Source organism: Onychostruthus taczanowskii, unplaced genomic scaffold, assembly GCF_017590055.1.
Source record: "Onychostruthus taczanowskii isolate IOZ18803 unplaced genomic scaffold, ASM1759005v1 scaffold2, whole genome shotgun sequence".
Lineage (NCBI taxonomy): Eukaryota > Metazoa > Chordata > Aves > Passeriformes > Passeridae > Onychostruthus > Onychostruthus taczanowskii.
The window spans coordinates 2,666,581-2,683,376 of record NW_024499239.1 but is presented as its reverse complement, the minus strand read 5'-3'; the positions used below and the strand labels follow the sequence as shown (position 1 = coordinate 2,683,376).

The following is a 16,796-nucleotide window of genomic DNA, read 5'->3' as shown; positions in this document are numbered from 1 at the left end:
CTGAAGTTAAATTAAATGGAATAAAAGACCTATACCTAATGAGCCAAGCATTTGGTCTTTTATGTGCCTTGTTACACGGCAGTGAACCCGTCGTGCTGGATTTTCCAGGTCCTCCTGCTGTGAATTCTCACAGGCAGCCGACCCACCTTGTCATCACTCCCTCACCTCCTGTTCTGCAGCTCATTTCACCACGGGGCTGAGCACCAAGTGTCCTCTGCTGCCTGACACGGACAGTAAGAGCCCGTGAGAGGAAAATCCCTGCCATTAAGGCCTCTTTAATGATCTCTGTATTTGTCTTCCTTCTGAATCCAAAGACAACCAAGAAAATTAACACCAAAGGAGAATAGAACCTGTACTTCATTAAATAGTGTCTTTGCCAGAAATCTAGAATAGATGCAGGAAAAAAAAAAAAAGGGTTGTTCACTGCTAGGCCCATATTTTAATACTGACACTGGGGAGCTTTCAAGAACTGTATGCTGGCAAGAGATCCACTGATGCTGCTGTTTTTTACTGTGGTTCATGTTGTATCCTCTTGTTGTCTTGCTGATTATCAAAACACAGATGAGAAATGGACTGTCATATCTGTTGTACTATGTATCATGGTCTCATACTTTTATTTGTGCTGAAGTAGATCTCTCTAACCTACTAGTTAGAGAGAATACTGAGATTTACCCAAAAAGGCTGTGCACTTTTTCCACAGCATATTTTTAAAGCACAAGGGAATATTTTGATAGAGTAATGAAAACTCAAAAGCATGTTCAATTGCCATTCCCACTTAAACGAACTTATTTATTATAATGCTGAACATTATGGAGCAATGGTGTTAATATTTACTTAAAATTCGTTTAGGACTAGATTAAACCTTCTGCCCTGTTTATTGACAGCACATAGTTTCATCACCTCAAGAGAAATAAGCTGTGCTAGTCTGTGACCAGATGTGCGTATTTGCTCTCCCTCTCCCACTGGCTCTGTTGTAGCAATGTTTCTAAGCCACAAACAGAGTTCACTATTCCCTACAAATATTTGAGAATAAATTGGGAAAGCATGAAGCAGGTACACAAAGAGACTTAGGCAATAATTCTAATATTGGCTTAAAGTCATTTCACCTTTGTTTTGGGAGCACTGCTCCAGAACTGAACAGCCCTGAATCAGGAAGCTCACAGTGGATTAATTGTACTAAATATTGGCATGTGTATCAGGAGCTGTCTCGAGCCTACAGTTAGAGGAGAGTTAACCAATACCATTCATGAAGTCTCATATGTGAATCACATCAGTAAAACAGATGCTGATATGCAGCCATGTGAACCAAAGGTTCAGATGCTGATTATTTTTAGACTATAAATGGAGTCAACACTACAAACCCAGGCACATTATTGACAGGTGTGCTAAATCCTCCATCCTTCAAATATCTTCACAGTTTTTGTACAGAATTGGAGAATATAAATCACAACAGTCAGCAAGGTGAGCAAAGGAATGCAAATATGTAATTTACTCAAAAGAAAAACAGATGAATCTGAAAAAAATAGTGTCTTGAGTCTGGTTTCTGGCTTGCATTCTTAATGTAGGCGCCAGCATTACTAGTCCTGAGTCATCTCTTGGCTTGAGCCACCATTTTCTCTGACTTTGCATACTGCTTGATCTTAACTTCTACCTCAAAATACTATTTTGAAAGATTTATTTTTTCAAGATTTCCAGAAATGTCAACAATATTGAGACTTCTTAAAAATGCATTACTCAGAAATAGCTGATGCCACAGTACATCATTTGCCATGCCCTAATTCACACAAGTGGAAGCAATCGGGTACGTGTTTAGGCATGACCAATGTTACTGATCACCTATAGATTTTTGCCAAAGGCACTTTGCAATTACATGTTTTATGGCGTTTTCCACTATATATATATAAAAAAAATTGTTATGCAACTGTTGAGCTATTAATTGACAAAAGCAACAATGTTTTCAGATGTTTGGCTTTGCTCCAAATCTAAAAATGGTATGTGAGCATTTTGGGTTTTTTTGATAAGTACTCCATCTTATGGAGTTTGTGTTTGATGTCAAAATTTACTGCTTGTTGGAAAATATATAAAATTGAAAAAATATTTAATTTCAAGGACTAAAAAATGCTATAAACATAAGCAGTAATGTGTGAACTTCTAAGCTGCTTAGGCAGCTTAGTCCATTTAAGGATCTAAATGTTTGGTTGCCTATAGGAAAAGCATTTGAAAATATCAAGGTATCTGGAGCCAACAGAATAGAAAGTCCTGTTAAGACAGGGTTTTATTTCTGTAAGTATAAAATATCTAAACCAGAAACATTGTAATAACAACCTTTCTACTTTCTTGTATTTCTTATTCCAGTCCCAGTGGAATCAAATAGTAGCAAGTAGAAAAGAGTGATTTAGAAGAGAATATTAGTTCCAATTCTCAAGATGAGAAAAGATGTTTCACTAGAAATTTTGAGTGCATTTCTATCCCATTGTAATACAATGCCATTCAGTCTCTTTATCTGCAAAGCTATTAGCTTTGCCAGCAATAAAATAAACAAGTTCTTTTTGCTCTGTAATGTTTTGTGATATGTTTTAGTTTGCTTATGATAATATAAACTAGACAACTTTAGATTGTTCATATTTCCAAATAAATATCAAAATCAGCATTTTTTTGTTCTCTTACAGCAGACAAGAAAATATGTTATATTGTTTTGAAGGCTTTCACACTTTAGGTATGTCTTTGTCATTCATGACTATAGGTAATGGCATTCTGGTGAAGTGAAAGCAGCAATGATCAAACACTGGCAAGTTACCTTGCAAAACATGGGATCTGACTGTCTGAATCAAGATTCAATTGCACTTAACTAAAATAACACTTCCTGCCCCTAGAACCAAGTGATTAGGTCTGATCTTAGTAATCCTCTCCCTTCTGCATTCTCAATATTGCAAAATAGTCCATCATAACCTCAGGATCTCCAGAGGTGTAGGGTTTAATGAAAGCCAAAACTGATTAAAAGGCAGCCATATATTCCTTCTCAGTTTAGCTTGTGCTCATGTGCATGGAAATGTCAGCAAACTGGCATCATGTGGCATGAAGTTCCACTTAATATTTGTAATATTGAATATAATACTGTCCACAGAAAAACAGCACAGGAGTCTGACCAGAAAGAAGCAAAAGAGAGAAAAGCTTATATGCATATGTACAGGTTATGAAGTGTATGCCAAAAATATATTCATTTTATATCATTACCAACACTGACATGATAGGTAGTTTTGACACCAAAAAATTAAGCATAGATCTTTGACTTTTATTTGAAAATAGCTACAAATGGTATGGCCAGTTATAATCAGTTTGCCTGTTTTGACATAATTTACAACCGCAGAAAAAGAAACATCAAATATTGCTGCCTATGAAATCTATAAAGAAAAATCTCATTAAATATGGGTCAGAGTTTGGGAATTGTTTCTAAACATCAACAGCTAAAGCAGCAACATCCTGAGCAGACAGCTCCACAGCTTTTACAGTACAGACTGTTACTGTGGAATTTCTCTGATATTCCTCTCCCCTAATAAGCAAAAGAAAAGAAATAATCTGAACCAGGGTAATGCAAGAAAACATCATCAATAAAAATCAAGCATAAATCTGAATGCCATGTGGCATTTGGATATTTTGAGGTATTTTTCAATCTATATTCAAAAAAACACAGTAACAAATTATCAATTAAAATAAAAGACAAGCAACCAACAGTGATTCTCAAGAGTGATGGTGCTGAGTTCCCCAATGTTTATTGCAAGAATTTGACAGCAGTGTCTAGCAGGCAATCAGTAAAAGATTTCACATAGCAATACCAAAGCACATATAATGTTCAGAGGGCAAATAAAAGAACAGAAAAACAATTTTTCAATATTCTAGAAGTACTTAGCCAAAACAAATGTTGTAATCTCCAGTGAAATACTACAGGTAACAGAAATTTCTTGTCATATATAAAGATAGACAGTAAAGCTTACACCAAAGCAAAAGTCAAATTCAACTGACTTGAGAAAACCCATTTGCATCCATGTTTTTTAATTGAGACGTCTAATAAATCATAATACATGTTAACACCAAATAACAAATTAGTAACTGCAGGAATACTGATGTTTAATGAGCAGCTGCAATTCAACTTTATAGGACAGTTTCAAACAGCCTTATTAATATGACTCAGAAAACTGGACTGCATTTTAGAAAGAGAAATTATCCTATTCAGGGAACAACAGATAGCCTTTACATAGACATTGGTCAAATCTGTAATCCTATATGTTTAAAAGCCCACAGTTGAAGCCTGTCTTTTATCACTTAGTTAAGTAACAGGGTATTCCAAAACAAATACAACAAGGAAATGAGAAAATGAGTAAATATTTACTCACCAGCCTTCTCCTTCTCTGAAATAATTGGCATAGCCTGAAAAAAAAATACCACTATTAAAAAAATATTAGGGAGTATTTAGGGGATACCAGTAATATTAGGGAAACATTGTGAAATCTTGAGGTAAATTTTTTGAGTGTCTACAAGATCTGGAAAAAACTGCAGTCTCACCGTGTTAAGCATTCTGGAGAGAAACATACAGTTCCCATTTGAGTGTCTTACAATCTATTGTGAAAGTAATTACCACTAGAAAGAGCTAGGAGAGAAGGGAGGAGATGGAGTAAATAAGATACTCCTATGATTACATTTTGAAATAATCATCCTAAGAACACACAATCACAAAATTCCACTGGGAAATTACTTCATAATTTTGAGGGAGGAAGACAAAATCTGTGTGGCTGAAGATTAGAGAGAAATGCCAAATCTCTCTTCTGTAGGTTCAAATATGTGCTGTTCTATAATATAACAGTTTCTTACTTTTTGTGTAAATTTTCAGAGACAAGTAATAGAATTGTTTTTATATTGGCTGTAATTGTTTCTGGACTTGGAAAATTATATGAAACTTCTTTTTTTGCAATGGATGCAAATTTTGTTTAATATTATACTTTTCTTTCAGACTAATATGGAAGAACTTTCTGAGTGTATTTTCCCTAAAAAAATGAGGTTATAGATTGAATGAATAGTAAAGTGAAATTTTTATGTCAAAAATATAAAAAGAATTTTAAAATGTGTGTATAGGATACAGGTAAGAAAGGCTGGATGAGGAATCAGATTGGGTATACAGTGTACGCAGAGCTGCCTCATGAGTTAAGGTATCAATTTTACCTCCTTTTCACTGAAGTTAGCCTAGCCTTTATTCAGCAGATTTTCCTGCTGCAGATTCAAAGAAAAAGAAAAAGGGGAGAGATGGACAGAAATAAAGCAACCAGCTTCAGTCTTGCTATAGAACTTCTCAAAACAGACTTTGCAATTTTAATTTCATTTGATTTGTCCTGTTATATAAAATAGTGCTTCATAGAACTTTCTGGATCAAATTTCAACAAAAATTTCTACTAGAACATATCTTAGATGCTATACATTAATATATGCCTTTTGTGATTCTTTCTGTTTCACCTGTACTGTCTGGCTAAATGTGTGTTGGTTGATTTTGACATTCAAAAATATTACACAACCAGACTAATATTATTCAAACTAAAAATAGCCTCTTGCTGGAAAAGCATTTTCCCTGCATTTTACAAACATGTTTGTTCAGAAGAAGGATCAGTAATGCAACAAAGTCAGAGGAAACACGGACTGAGAAAAATTAACATGCCAAAGAAACAATAAAATCACAGAGTGAATAAAGGTCTTAGTTTCAAAGAAAGAAAATGTGTATAATACATTAATTTTTATAAAAAGTTTATATGATTTTGAAAATGAGCATGTATTTTTCTCATTTTTCCCACACTTAAGTGGTTGCATTGGCTAAGATAAGTAAGAAAATAAGAAAGAAAAGATCAGATTCACTGTTCACATTAGTCCAAGAAGGAAATTTGTAAAGACAGAATTTTTTAAAGAAGAGAAGGTGAGAAAGAAGCAAACAAACAGGGGAAAAAACCCATTAATGGCACAAGAAAGAAAGAGAGAACATTAGTGTGAATCAAATGGGAGGGTCAGGACAAAAGAAGGAAAGATGGGAACAGGTTATCATCACACTTTAATGTTGAGTTCTGTTAGCTAGAAAAGGTATGATGGCTTCCTCTAAGAAAAGCTTAGAGAACACTGAGGTGGCTGAAGAAGAGGCAACCAAGAGTGTCTGCACTGAAATCACAAGCAGTGTCATGGAAAAGAGATAACAATTTGATGGGGACAGCCTCTGGAAGGCTGAAATGCAAAGCCAAGAGGAACAGCTCAGGGGAAGCAGTTTCAGGACTCCATGGGGATATGATAATGACAAATAGAGAAGATAATTTTCTGCTGGCTTTATGATAGACTTGAATGGACTTTGGTCATGTTTATTATTGCAGAGTGAGTCACCGGCAGTGCCTTTAGACTGAATGAACTTCTCCTAAAATGCTGTCATCTTCATTCACATCAACTTGTAGAATTTTGTTCATATTGGCATATCAGATTTAGATATTGTTAATAATGCCATTGGTCACATCAATTTATTTCCTGGAAATATACAGTATTTATAATTGGTGATCATTAAAACCTGTTGATGTACAATGAAATATACATTTTAGTGAATTTGTTAAATGGCAGTCTTAAAGATTGCTAGGGTTTAATTGCAGGAAATACATAAAATCATCAAGCCTCAGGGCAGATGTGGAAGTCACAAAATTTCTATTTCTGTTTAGTAGGATGAAGAAGCATTTTAAATTCCAGAAAATTGAAAGGCAGAGTGAGGTAGATTGCTTTCAAATATCTGTTTTCTAGAGTGCAGTGCTTCTGAATTAAGATCTAAAACGAGCTAAAAGTTTCATCAGGACATTCTTTTGCTGCTCAAATGCTGAAAGAAAGAAGCCTAAATGGACATAGCATCTCTTGAAAATTTAAAATAAAGTAAACCACGAGTAAATCTTGTTGAACAAGATCTCAGACAGTCCTCCTATTGTTTAGTTTTTTGTTAATACAGCAACACATGCTGCTTACATGCTGCCCAGTGGGAAAACATGATTGTTGCTTATGAGAAATGCTCTCATCTTCAGTACAGTTTTGAATTCACTGGAGACCTTCCAATGAGTTCCATATGTTTCAAATGAATTGCATTCCCAGGAAGTGATTTAACATTTCTGGCAATAGAGAATTAAACCGGATTTTCCTGCTTGACCAGATGGGTTCACTGTAACTTCACATTATTTCTCACTCTCCTTACAGAACTGAAGAACTGGACTAACAATTTCTGTATGATCAGATCACATGTGTTTTAGAAAAAAACAGACACATACCCTTCAAAGATTTAAACAAACATCTCCCAAACTCAGGATCCTTTCTATGTTTCAAGTAGTATGTGGTCTTAGCAGCACCAAGAAAGAAAAGCAAACAAAAAAGGAGAGAAAAAGAGGAAAAAACTAGACCACTGCTGAAATATATTCAGCTTTTTCTTCCAAATTAGAGGATGGGATTTTTAAATTAGGAAAATCTTACTTGAAATGTGTTGTGAAATTTCCTTGCTGTATTGCAACTGTGTCACTGAAAATATACGTGTGTGCAAATGTGACTGTAAAGTGTATGTCAAATGCTATAGAATTATAGAATAGTTTGGGCTAGCAGGGACATTGAGAGGTTAACCCTCTGCAATGAGCAGGGACATCTTGAACTAAATCAGATTGCTCAGAGCACAGTCCAACCTGACCTTGAATGTTTCCAGGGATGGGGCATCTATCACCTCTCTGGGCAGCCTGCTCTGGTATTTCACCATCCTCATTCTAAAAAAATTATTCCTTATACCTAATTTAAATCTACCCTCTTTTTTATACCATAGCTCTGCCAAAAATTGCATCCTCTTCCTTATAAGCCATATCTTTCTTTCCTTATCTTTCCTAATCTTTCTTATACACCCCGTTTAGGTACTTAAGGCCACAATGAGGTCTTCTCTTCTCCATGCTGACCAATCCCAGCCTTTCCTCAACCTTTTCTCACAGGAGAGGCACTCCAGCCCTCTCACCATCATCATGGCCCTAGTCTGGGCTCCAGCAGGTCCATGTCCATGTGCTGGGGATCACAGGGCTGGACAAAGCATTCCAGAGAAGAGGGACAGAATCCTCTCCCTCCCCTGCTGCCCACGTTGCTCTGGATGCAGCCCAGGACACGTTTGGCTCTCTGGGCTTGGAGTGCCCATGGCTGGGTCATGTCCAGCCTCTCACCCATCAACACCCCAAAGTCCTTCTTGGCAGGACTGCTCTGGATCTGTTCATCCCCCAGACAGAGAATTCTATTTCAGTAAATAAGATGTAGTTCATGCCTGAAAACTGATGTCAAAAATGTTAAGTCAGAAAACAAATTTTAAGCATTATTCAGTCTATCATTAAACAGAGTATGTTCTGAATAATCTGGACTAATAGACTTTTAATTTTATTTTATTTAGAAGGTATGCACCAATTTTTAAAATTTGGATAAGTAGTAAATAAAAATTAACTGGGCTGTTTTTCAAAAGAAAAAAATCCATGATCATCAGATGGTTTGGAACTGGGAAATACTGCAGTCCATAAGCAGAATTTTTCTCAGTAATATATCCCCATTACACCAAAATACTGAATAAGTATATCTGCTGGTAGATTCTGATATTTTGAAACTAAAGCCTTTCGTGCTAATGAATCAGATTAAGAGAGTAAACATGTAGAAAAGCTTTTCAAAAATTCTAATTAATTTAAAGTGCATAATATTTTGGTATTTGCATTGAAAAGAAATATTAGCACTAATATAGAAAAAAAAAAACCCAGTAAGGATTAGTTTACCATTCAGACTTATTTACAAAACATTTTATTAAACTGGCAGTTTTTAAATCTAAGGGGTTTTTTTTCCCAGCTGGATGAGGAAAGAGAAAAAATAAAACCATCAATTTTCAGGACAGACTAGCTTTAGAAGGGGAATTTAGCAAGTTCTTTCTTTGTGATCTTTAATTTTACTGAGGAGTAGAGCGGAAGGCAATTAAAGTCCACCCAGCAATAAAGCTGCATCAATTATCTCATTTTTAAAAAGAAATTAATGTCACATTCAGATGTGTCTTGCTAAGTTTATGACAACACTATGAATTTAATTCTAGTGGAAGTGCAAAGCTGTAAACTTGCCTGCATGTGTTGTCCTCCAGTCTCTCTGTACTTTGTTTTCTGACTAGATATTTCAGTTTGCTCGAGCCTCTTTATGCCACTCAGGTCATGCACAGAGACCTCTTCTAGTTAGTGCTGGGTGGTTGGCAGTCCTCCTTCCATGAGGCAATTGCCAAAAGCCTTCATTTGGGGTGGTCTGATAATTTCCCCTGTCTGTGTCATTCAGCTGGCAGAGTGTGACTAGTTGGAATGGAAGCACAGAACAAAGATGCAGGATAGCTGCCTTGTGCTCTGTCTGCTGTTATCACAGACTTCCCATAGATCAGGGTAAGCTCCCCATGCTCTGAAATCTGCCAGGACCACATGAAGCTGGTTCATATGACAGATAAGGCAAAAGCCTGTCTGCAGCTTGTCCAAACCATTAAGTAGATTTTGGCCATAATAAAGAATTAATTTCTTTCTTTATAGAGATATTAAAGACTTCACAGCAGCTTCTGGGGATTCCTGAATACCCCAAGAGTTACTGTCATACATTTTGCAAGAAACAATTTTTTTTTTTTCAAATTAGCAATTGCTAGACCTCAACCTCTTTATATATAAGGACTCAACTTGAAATAAAAGCAAAGGTTTAACTTCACAGGAGTTCATGAAATAAGGAATTTGATTTCTCTGGGATGGACATACAATACCTGAAAATGGGGTCAATTAAATTTTAATTCAATGTTAAGGAACAGTTATATAGCTTTCGGTAATAACAAAAATCTGCTCTTCCTTCCATTCCCCCAAACATATGTATCTCTTCCCTAAAAAAACCCATAACTTGAACGTTAACACCAAAGCTGAGATGTGACACACTATGTCCAGAACTGGAGCAGCCCCAAGAGCGCTCATGCTTTTCATCAATCACCAGCTGTTCTATTAAGATTCATTTACACAGAGAGCTTTTTCCCAAGCTCACAAGTAACTTTTTGGCTAATATTTATCTTATAAAACTTTTTACAATAACAAACATATCAATAAACCCTGCAACACTGGCAAAACTGAATCAGAAGGCATGCAGCTCTATAAGACAACAGTAAAAGATATTTAGAGTCTCATGTTTCACATTAGATTCAAGAACATGTAATGTCTACAAATGTGATTTTGTCTTAAAGCCCTGGAGCCTGAGGAATGCTCCTATGTGGCTGACAGGAATCCCATGTGATTTCAGTTTTTACTCATCCCCCTATATATACAAAAAATTTCATAGTATCATGTGACAATAGAAGCAAAAATCTGTTACCTGATGAGTCCAAGTTACAAATCAACTGTGAGCACCTACTTGCAGAATAAAATCGAATTTAAACCAAACAAAATCCTACAATTCCTGTCTTTCCTTAGCCTCCTCAAAGACAGCAAAAGAGTCCTTTGCCCTTCATCCTGAGAAAAGCAAGTCATTCTTACTAATTCTGAAAGGTTCAGCTATGAAAATGAGGAAGCTCACCTAGTGGCTGCAAGTGCCAGAATAACACCAATGCTGCATCTGCATGAGCTAATTGAAAAAAGCTTAGCTTTAGAAATCATCAGCTATGTAAGTGAGCAATCTGATTCTAATAATCTTTCTGATATTCAGCCCAAATCAGTGGTTGATTGCCACCTACATTTTTTGTATTCCATTAATATTTTTCTCCTGGATTTAGATTATCACTGAGGTTAGTGGCCATAACTCTGCAATAGTTTCTGGAACATTATGTATGAAGTATTGGTACTTAAGAGACTTCACTGTGTTCAGCTTGAAGTTCTGCAATAGAAAATCAGTTGTAGAGCATTGCAGCAGCTGACACCTACTGAGAGAGCAGCATCTATTGAGATTTACTAAGATTCATCCTGTGAGTTTGAGCTCTTAAATCTCTGCAGATAATCCCAGCTGCAGAGCCTCTTCCCATTTTTAGATACAACAGGCTATTACAACTGCTTGGAATTCTCTAAATAAATAAACTAAAAAATCAAATCCCTAGAAGCTAGTTTTTAAAACATGGTATGTATGTTTTGGAATGAATCTTGATGCTTACAGTCTCATGGGTACTCAGTCACTGTGATATTACTTTTGTTAGACCAGCTGGGAAAGGATCTAAAGCAGATCCTTCAGGCGGCTCTTGATCTTGAGCTTTATTTCAGGCATAAAAGAATAAATTACTACAAAAGTTATATTTCTTCTGATGATGAAATTTATTCTATGATGATGAAATTTCTTCTATGATGATGAAACCTTTACTTTCTGCAGAGCCTTACAGTACTTTTGCTCAGATGTGCTGAAGTTGTGATGCTAATCATGGGATGATAGAGGCAGGAGAGGAGGAGCATGCCTGACAGAAACAGTGATGGGTTTGGGAGCATCAAGCGAGTGTTTGATTGAGGGAAAAAAATACATCTAACTCTGCAAGGTAGCAGGGCTGAGCATAAGAGAGTAAGTGTAAAACTAATGTTTTTCAGCAAGTTATCACCAACCCTGATCAATGTGATATTTATCATATCTCTTTTTGGTTTACTAAAAGATAGAGAAACATAGATTAACATAAACCACGCTATTTTCTTTTACAATGAGAAAAAAAATGACAAGAACTAGAAGCACACAAGATGACAGTGGTTTTTTCTTGGGCAGGAGGTGGAGGTAAAAGGGAGGGGAATAAAAATTAAAACATGCTACCTGGAATATTCCATATTCTTGGAATCTCAGCTTGTTCATGCTCCAACATGCACATGTAACAAGAATGAACTTAAAAAATAACCAAAAACCAATACTGTAACCTTACTAAGTCAGTATAACTCTAGGTCATTTAAGAGTAAATGAGATTAAATGAAGTGAGTTCTTTTGCTCTTTGCATACCTAGTCCATTAACATTTAAATATTTGTCAAGGTTTTGGGAGACAGAGTCAGTAACTCAAAACCACAGGTTTTGGGTGAAAAGTAGAAATGTACGAAAACAACACAAAGACAGAAAAAAAGAAACAAAATCATGTAACAAGTAAACATGGAAACTTTCTTTTTCTGAAAAGAAATGGTAGCTTTCAGTCCAAAAAGAGCACGTGGAAAGGATGCAAAGTAGTTTTTTTGATCCATATATAAAAATGAAACCCCTAAAAAATACCCCAAGCCCTTGAAAATCCTCTTTGGAAACAAAAGATTCATCAGCACAGCTGTTGTTGCTAAAAACCTAATCCCCATTCCTTTCTTTGAGAAAAAAAAAAAAATCCAATTATAGCCATTTCTATTTTAATATCAAAACTCTGTTAAAACTGAGTATCAAATTTCCTCTACTCAAAGCCCCCAATACCTGGTTCATCTGATACAGTTAATAAATCAGGAAATATATGTTTCATCTGCCATATAATTTCCTCAGCTGGAAGTACTACTGTAAGATCACTACTCCAGGTCTGTGATACTATCAACTCCAGTTACACGTCTTCAGGGACTTTTAACACCTTGTTTAACTGAGTAATGCCTGAACTAACCTCTGCTGGTACATGGAAAGACACCAGCACAGACAACACACACGCTACATTTCTTCCATCTCTGCAGTAATTCCATTTTATTCTCAGGTACCATCAGCCAAGCTGCCATAAAAACGCAGAAACCAAGGGAAATACATCTGGGAAGTTTTGCTCATGCTGCTGACATATTTTAAAAACCTGGGAGGGAGGAAGGAGGAGCTTTGCAACTGACTGCAGGGGATTCTGGGTTCCATTCAACAGGTTAATAATCAGCTATGTGTGCTGCAGGATGAGCTTACTGCATGGGTAATGGCAGAGTAGTTATTCCTTTTCTTAGAGCAAGACTTCTGGAGATAATCATGGTCTGCCCCTAACACATAAATAGTAGTCTGACAATCTTTTTTGCCTCTTAAAAATCTTACGAACATCTAATTTTTCTCATCTTTAAAATGTGAATAATTATGCTTCACCAAGCAAGGAATGTTTGGGGGCTTTCAAGTGCCTAAAAACAATTCTGCAAATATTCTGATTGTCATGATAAACTTTTCTATGCTTCATGCATAAAAGTATAGTATTTTGCAAGATTAACACATAAAAAATTAATCTTATTTTTGAACATATACACCTTTTTCTTGCAATTACTAAGCTTTTCTCTTCTAAATGATCTAGCATGCTTTGTATTTCAGTAGTTTGCATTCTGATATCAAAATATTTTCCAGTAAGAAGTTCCATATTTTAGTTCAACTGTTTATAAGACTTTGATTTTTAGAATCAGTGACAGTTAGAGTAGACACAGCTCCATATATCACTGTGATGTATAAAAATGATATTGAAATTTTTATTTTATTTAACAGGTATAATAATATTGTATTTAAAGAATGGCCAACTAGAGCTGGTGAAGGATATGCTTTGTCTGAAAAAATCCTTAATTTATAACTCTTTTATGAGGTACTTAAAAATTGGAGATGTTTCAATACTTCCCTCATTTATCTAACATAAATTCCAAACATTTTTGTTTCCTATACATGATACATTTCTAAATCATGAGAAAAAACAAATTGTTACTGATACAGAGCACGATGCAGAGCACAATACAAAGCTGTAGTAAGTGAAGCCTCAAGCAGGGGCAACCTGGCTCATAATCCTCCCGTCTGTGTTGTGTCTATTTCCTTTTTAAAGTCACAGTTCTGTGTAGGCACATATGGATAGGCATAAAAGGTAATAAAAATCTACTCTTAAAACGCATGGTTGCAATCAAAACTTTTACTAATTGCTACATTTAATATGGAGAGAGCCTTTTAAACTCCTTTCTTTTCCAGAAGTTCTAAAATTGTTCTTCCTTCAGGATTGCTTTATTTATTTTGTTCTGAATTTTATTTTTGGTTTCTGAGTGAAGAAGTATATCATCAATGTCTGTGTTCCCACGCTATTCCCATGAAAATCTCACTCAGGCGTGCAGACAGATGCACTGCAGATCCTGAGAGTACTAAGAGGGTCCAATTCTGTGAAGTGCTGAGCATTTCCTGTGTTTCCCCAGGATCATGCCTAACTAGTACAGCTTCCTCCTGAATTTTTCCAACTTTCCCAAACTTTGTGTGGCATATTACAAAAGTGTAGTTCACAGTTTCTAAGCTTTCAAAACTTTCCAGAGGGAAACAGTGCACAAGAGTCCAAATATACTTTTGTCTTTCATACCAATACCAGCTCCCTGAGGAGACTTTGAATTATTCTGTATTTTAGTTGAGGGACTATTACAAGTATGAAGCATTTTCTGCCAATACACTCTTGACTGAATCTTATGTTCACACTCTACTCTTCTAGAACCAATTTTTCACACGCATTTAAAAATCCTGACCACTACAACAGTGTAAAAAAACTCTAAAAGGCTGCAAATTCCATTTTGTCACACAAAAAGAAAAGGTGCTTTTTTAAAAGCACTTAGTCTGCTGACTGGTGGAGTAGATTTATGACAAAATAACTGTATTTCATATAAAAAAGATTTTGTGGAAAGATGTATATGAATAAGAGAAATACAAAATTTTGTATCTGCCCATCTTAATCCTTAGTGTGTAAAATGTAAATTTAAATTACAGGATGGCTGCAGGAAGGGTATGTATCTCTTTAAAAAACCAGATTTCTTTCTTGTGTCTTGGCAGCAAAGCAAGCAGAAACATGACAGTGAAAATAAACTATCCAACCAACAAACAAAACAACACCACTGCACCAATTCTTGCACGAGTGCCTGTTTTTCACTGGAAGGAATGGGAGAATGCAATACTCTTGGCCACTCATGTATTTTAGACCTTCAAACTAAACAACCTGATATCACTACATGAATGAATGGGCTGTGCATGCCGCAAGCTGCAAAACTTGCTGTGTCTCTCAAAACAGCAGTATAAAATGAAAGTTTTATTTATATTTACCTGGTTTTTAAAGTAATTTAGTGGTAGCTGTGATAAGCTAACCCACAGATAAATTAGATCAAGATTTTTCAGCCTGCCTTTTTAATGCCTATTTCTCCATAGTTTTGTACTTCTAGTCTAGTCAAAATTTGCACTACTCTGATCACTTTTCATCGTCAAATTCTATTCCCTAACCTCACAATCTCAACATGATTTTGAAAAGACAGGAACATCCAGATGTGAGGATCCAACAGGTTAGGGACTATTTAGAGAAAGTGAATGTATTCTAACCTGTGAGACTAAAGGAAATCTACCCAGGCATGCTGAAAGAGATGGCTGATATGATTGCAGGGAAACTTACATCAATGGAAAACCATGACAGCTCTGGGGTGCTCCTGATGGCTGAGAAAAACTTACACCTCCATTCAAAGGAGGCAAAGAAGCAATGACTCTGAGCTTGTAAGCCCATCTTAGGCCAGGGAAAGACCACGGAGCAGACCTTGGAATCCATTACCAAAGACATGAGTCACAGGAAGGCAATTGGGAGCAATCAACAATTTACTAAGAACAAATCATCCTTGACCAACCTGATTTATCTTTCAAGGTGTAATCACTGGCTACATGGACAAGAAGACAGCAGATAATACACCTTAACATTAATAAGATTTTCTACAGTGTCTCCCAAAGCAGTCTCATTTGAAAGCTGGAAGTAGGAGCTGGAAGAACAGACAATGAAATGGGTTGAAAGCAGTTTGGACTAACAAAATTCAAAATTGCCAAGCCATTAAAACTGGCATCTTTAGCTAAGGAATCTAGTTCAAAACCAACTTGTCTCTTAGAGTTTTTAGAACGTGGCAGAATAAATTTGTTCTGAGTTCCTAATGGAATCTGGATGCCCCTTTTAGATGCAGGAAAAAATGGCTGAGAAGTTAATGCCAAACATCACTGAACACAGAAGAGCAGTTCTGCACTCAGCCTGAGGAAAAAAAAAAATTCTATGAAAACTGAAATAAGTGATATTTCAAGGAGTTTCCCAAAATGCAAAGGATTGGGAATTATTAGAAGCTGATATATCTCCTGCTATGTGCATTGAGTCCTACAAAGTGTAATAATATCTTGTGAAGACATCAAAGAAGTGCATAAATTCAAGCCTGAAATCCAAGCAGGAAAAAGAGGGTGGCTCAAAGTATACCCTTACAGTTGCTGCAGATGTGACAAATTGTCTTGAAGTATTTTCCACAGACATCAAGAAAACAAATAATAGCAGCAGACAGAGATTATGTTGCCATGAGCAGTAATAAGAAATTTCCATGGGTTTCCAAGCAGTCTGTTCAATTTATGTTTGTGAAAATATGACAGTATTTACAAGTGTACATAACTTCAAAGCTACATTTGAACAGGACTAAACAATCCAAACTTTCAGCTTAATAAACACTAAAAAAATACCATATATTTTAACACTTGCTCTCCTGATTGGTATGAGTGTTATGAAACCTGAATATTCCTAACAGAGCAGTCCTGAAATCCTGGTACTAGAAGCATCTAGTTCTGGAGAAACCATAACGTATTCCTATACACATAGAAACAACCCTGGCATGCAAACAAATTCATTGCAGCAAGTTTCCTGATATTTCTTTTTCTCCTATACTGAAAATTCCATAGTTAAGTTATTAGAAAGCTGAGACTAAAGAAAATATATCACAAAAGATTGGTTTAGTGTTTCATTACTAGAGGGGCTCTTCAGAATAGCCTCTATCTTCAACAGCTCTCTTCTCTCATATGA

At 35.9% G+C, this 16,796-nt stretch overlaps 1 protein-coding gene across 6 annotated transcripts in view; it reads right to left on the bottom strand.

Annotated features, from left to right (window-relative positions):
* DLC1 (DLC1 Rho GTPase activating protein) overlaps nucleotides 1–16,796 on the bottom strand; it is a 245,481-nt gene that overhangs the window by 122,105 nt on the left and 106,580 nt on the right. For 5 of the 6 annotated variants that reach the window (XM_041402661.1, XM_041402662.1, XM_041402658.1 and 2 more), the window contains one exon: nucleotides 4,392–4,425. In XM_041402661.1, coding sequence (XP_041258595.1) covers nucleotides 4,392–4,425 — 34 coding nt within the window. Of the gene's footprint in view, nucleotides 1–4,391; nucleotides 4,426–4,560; nucleotides 4,607–16,796 lie in introns of those variants that run through there. The other variant, XM_041402664.1, reaches the window with a different exon arrangement.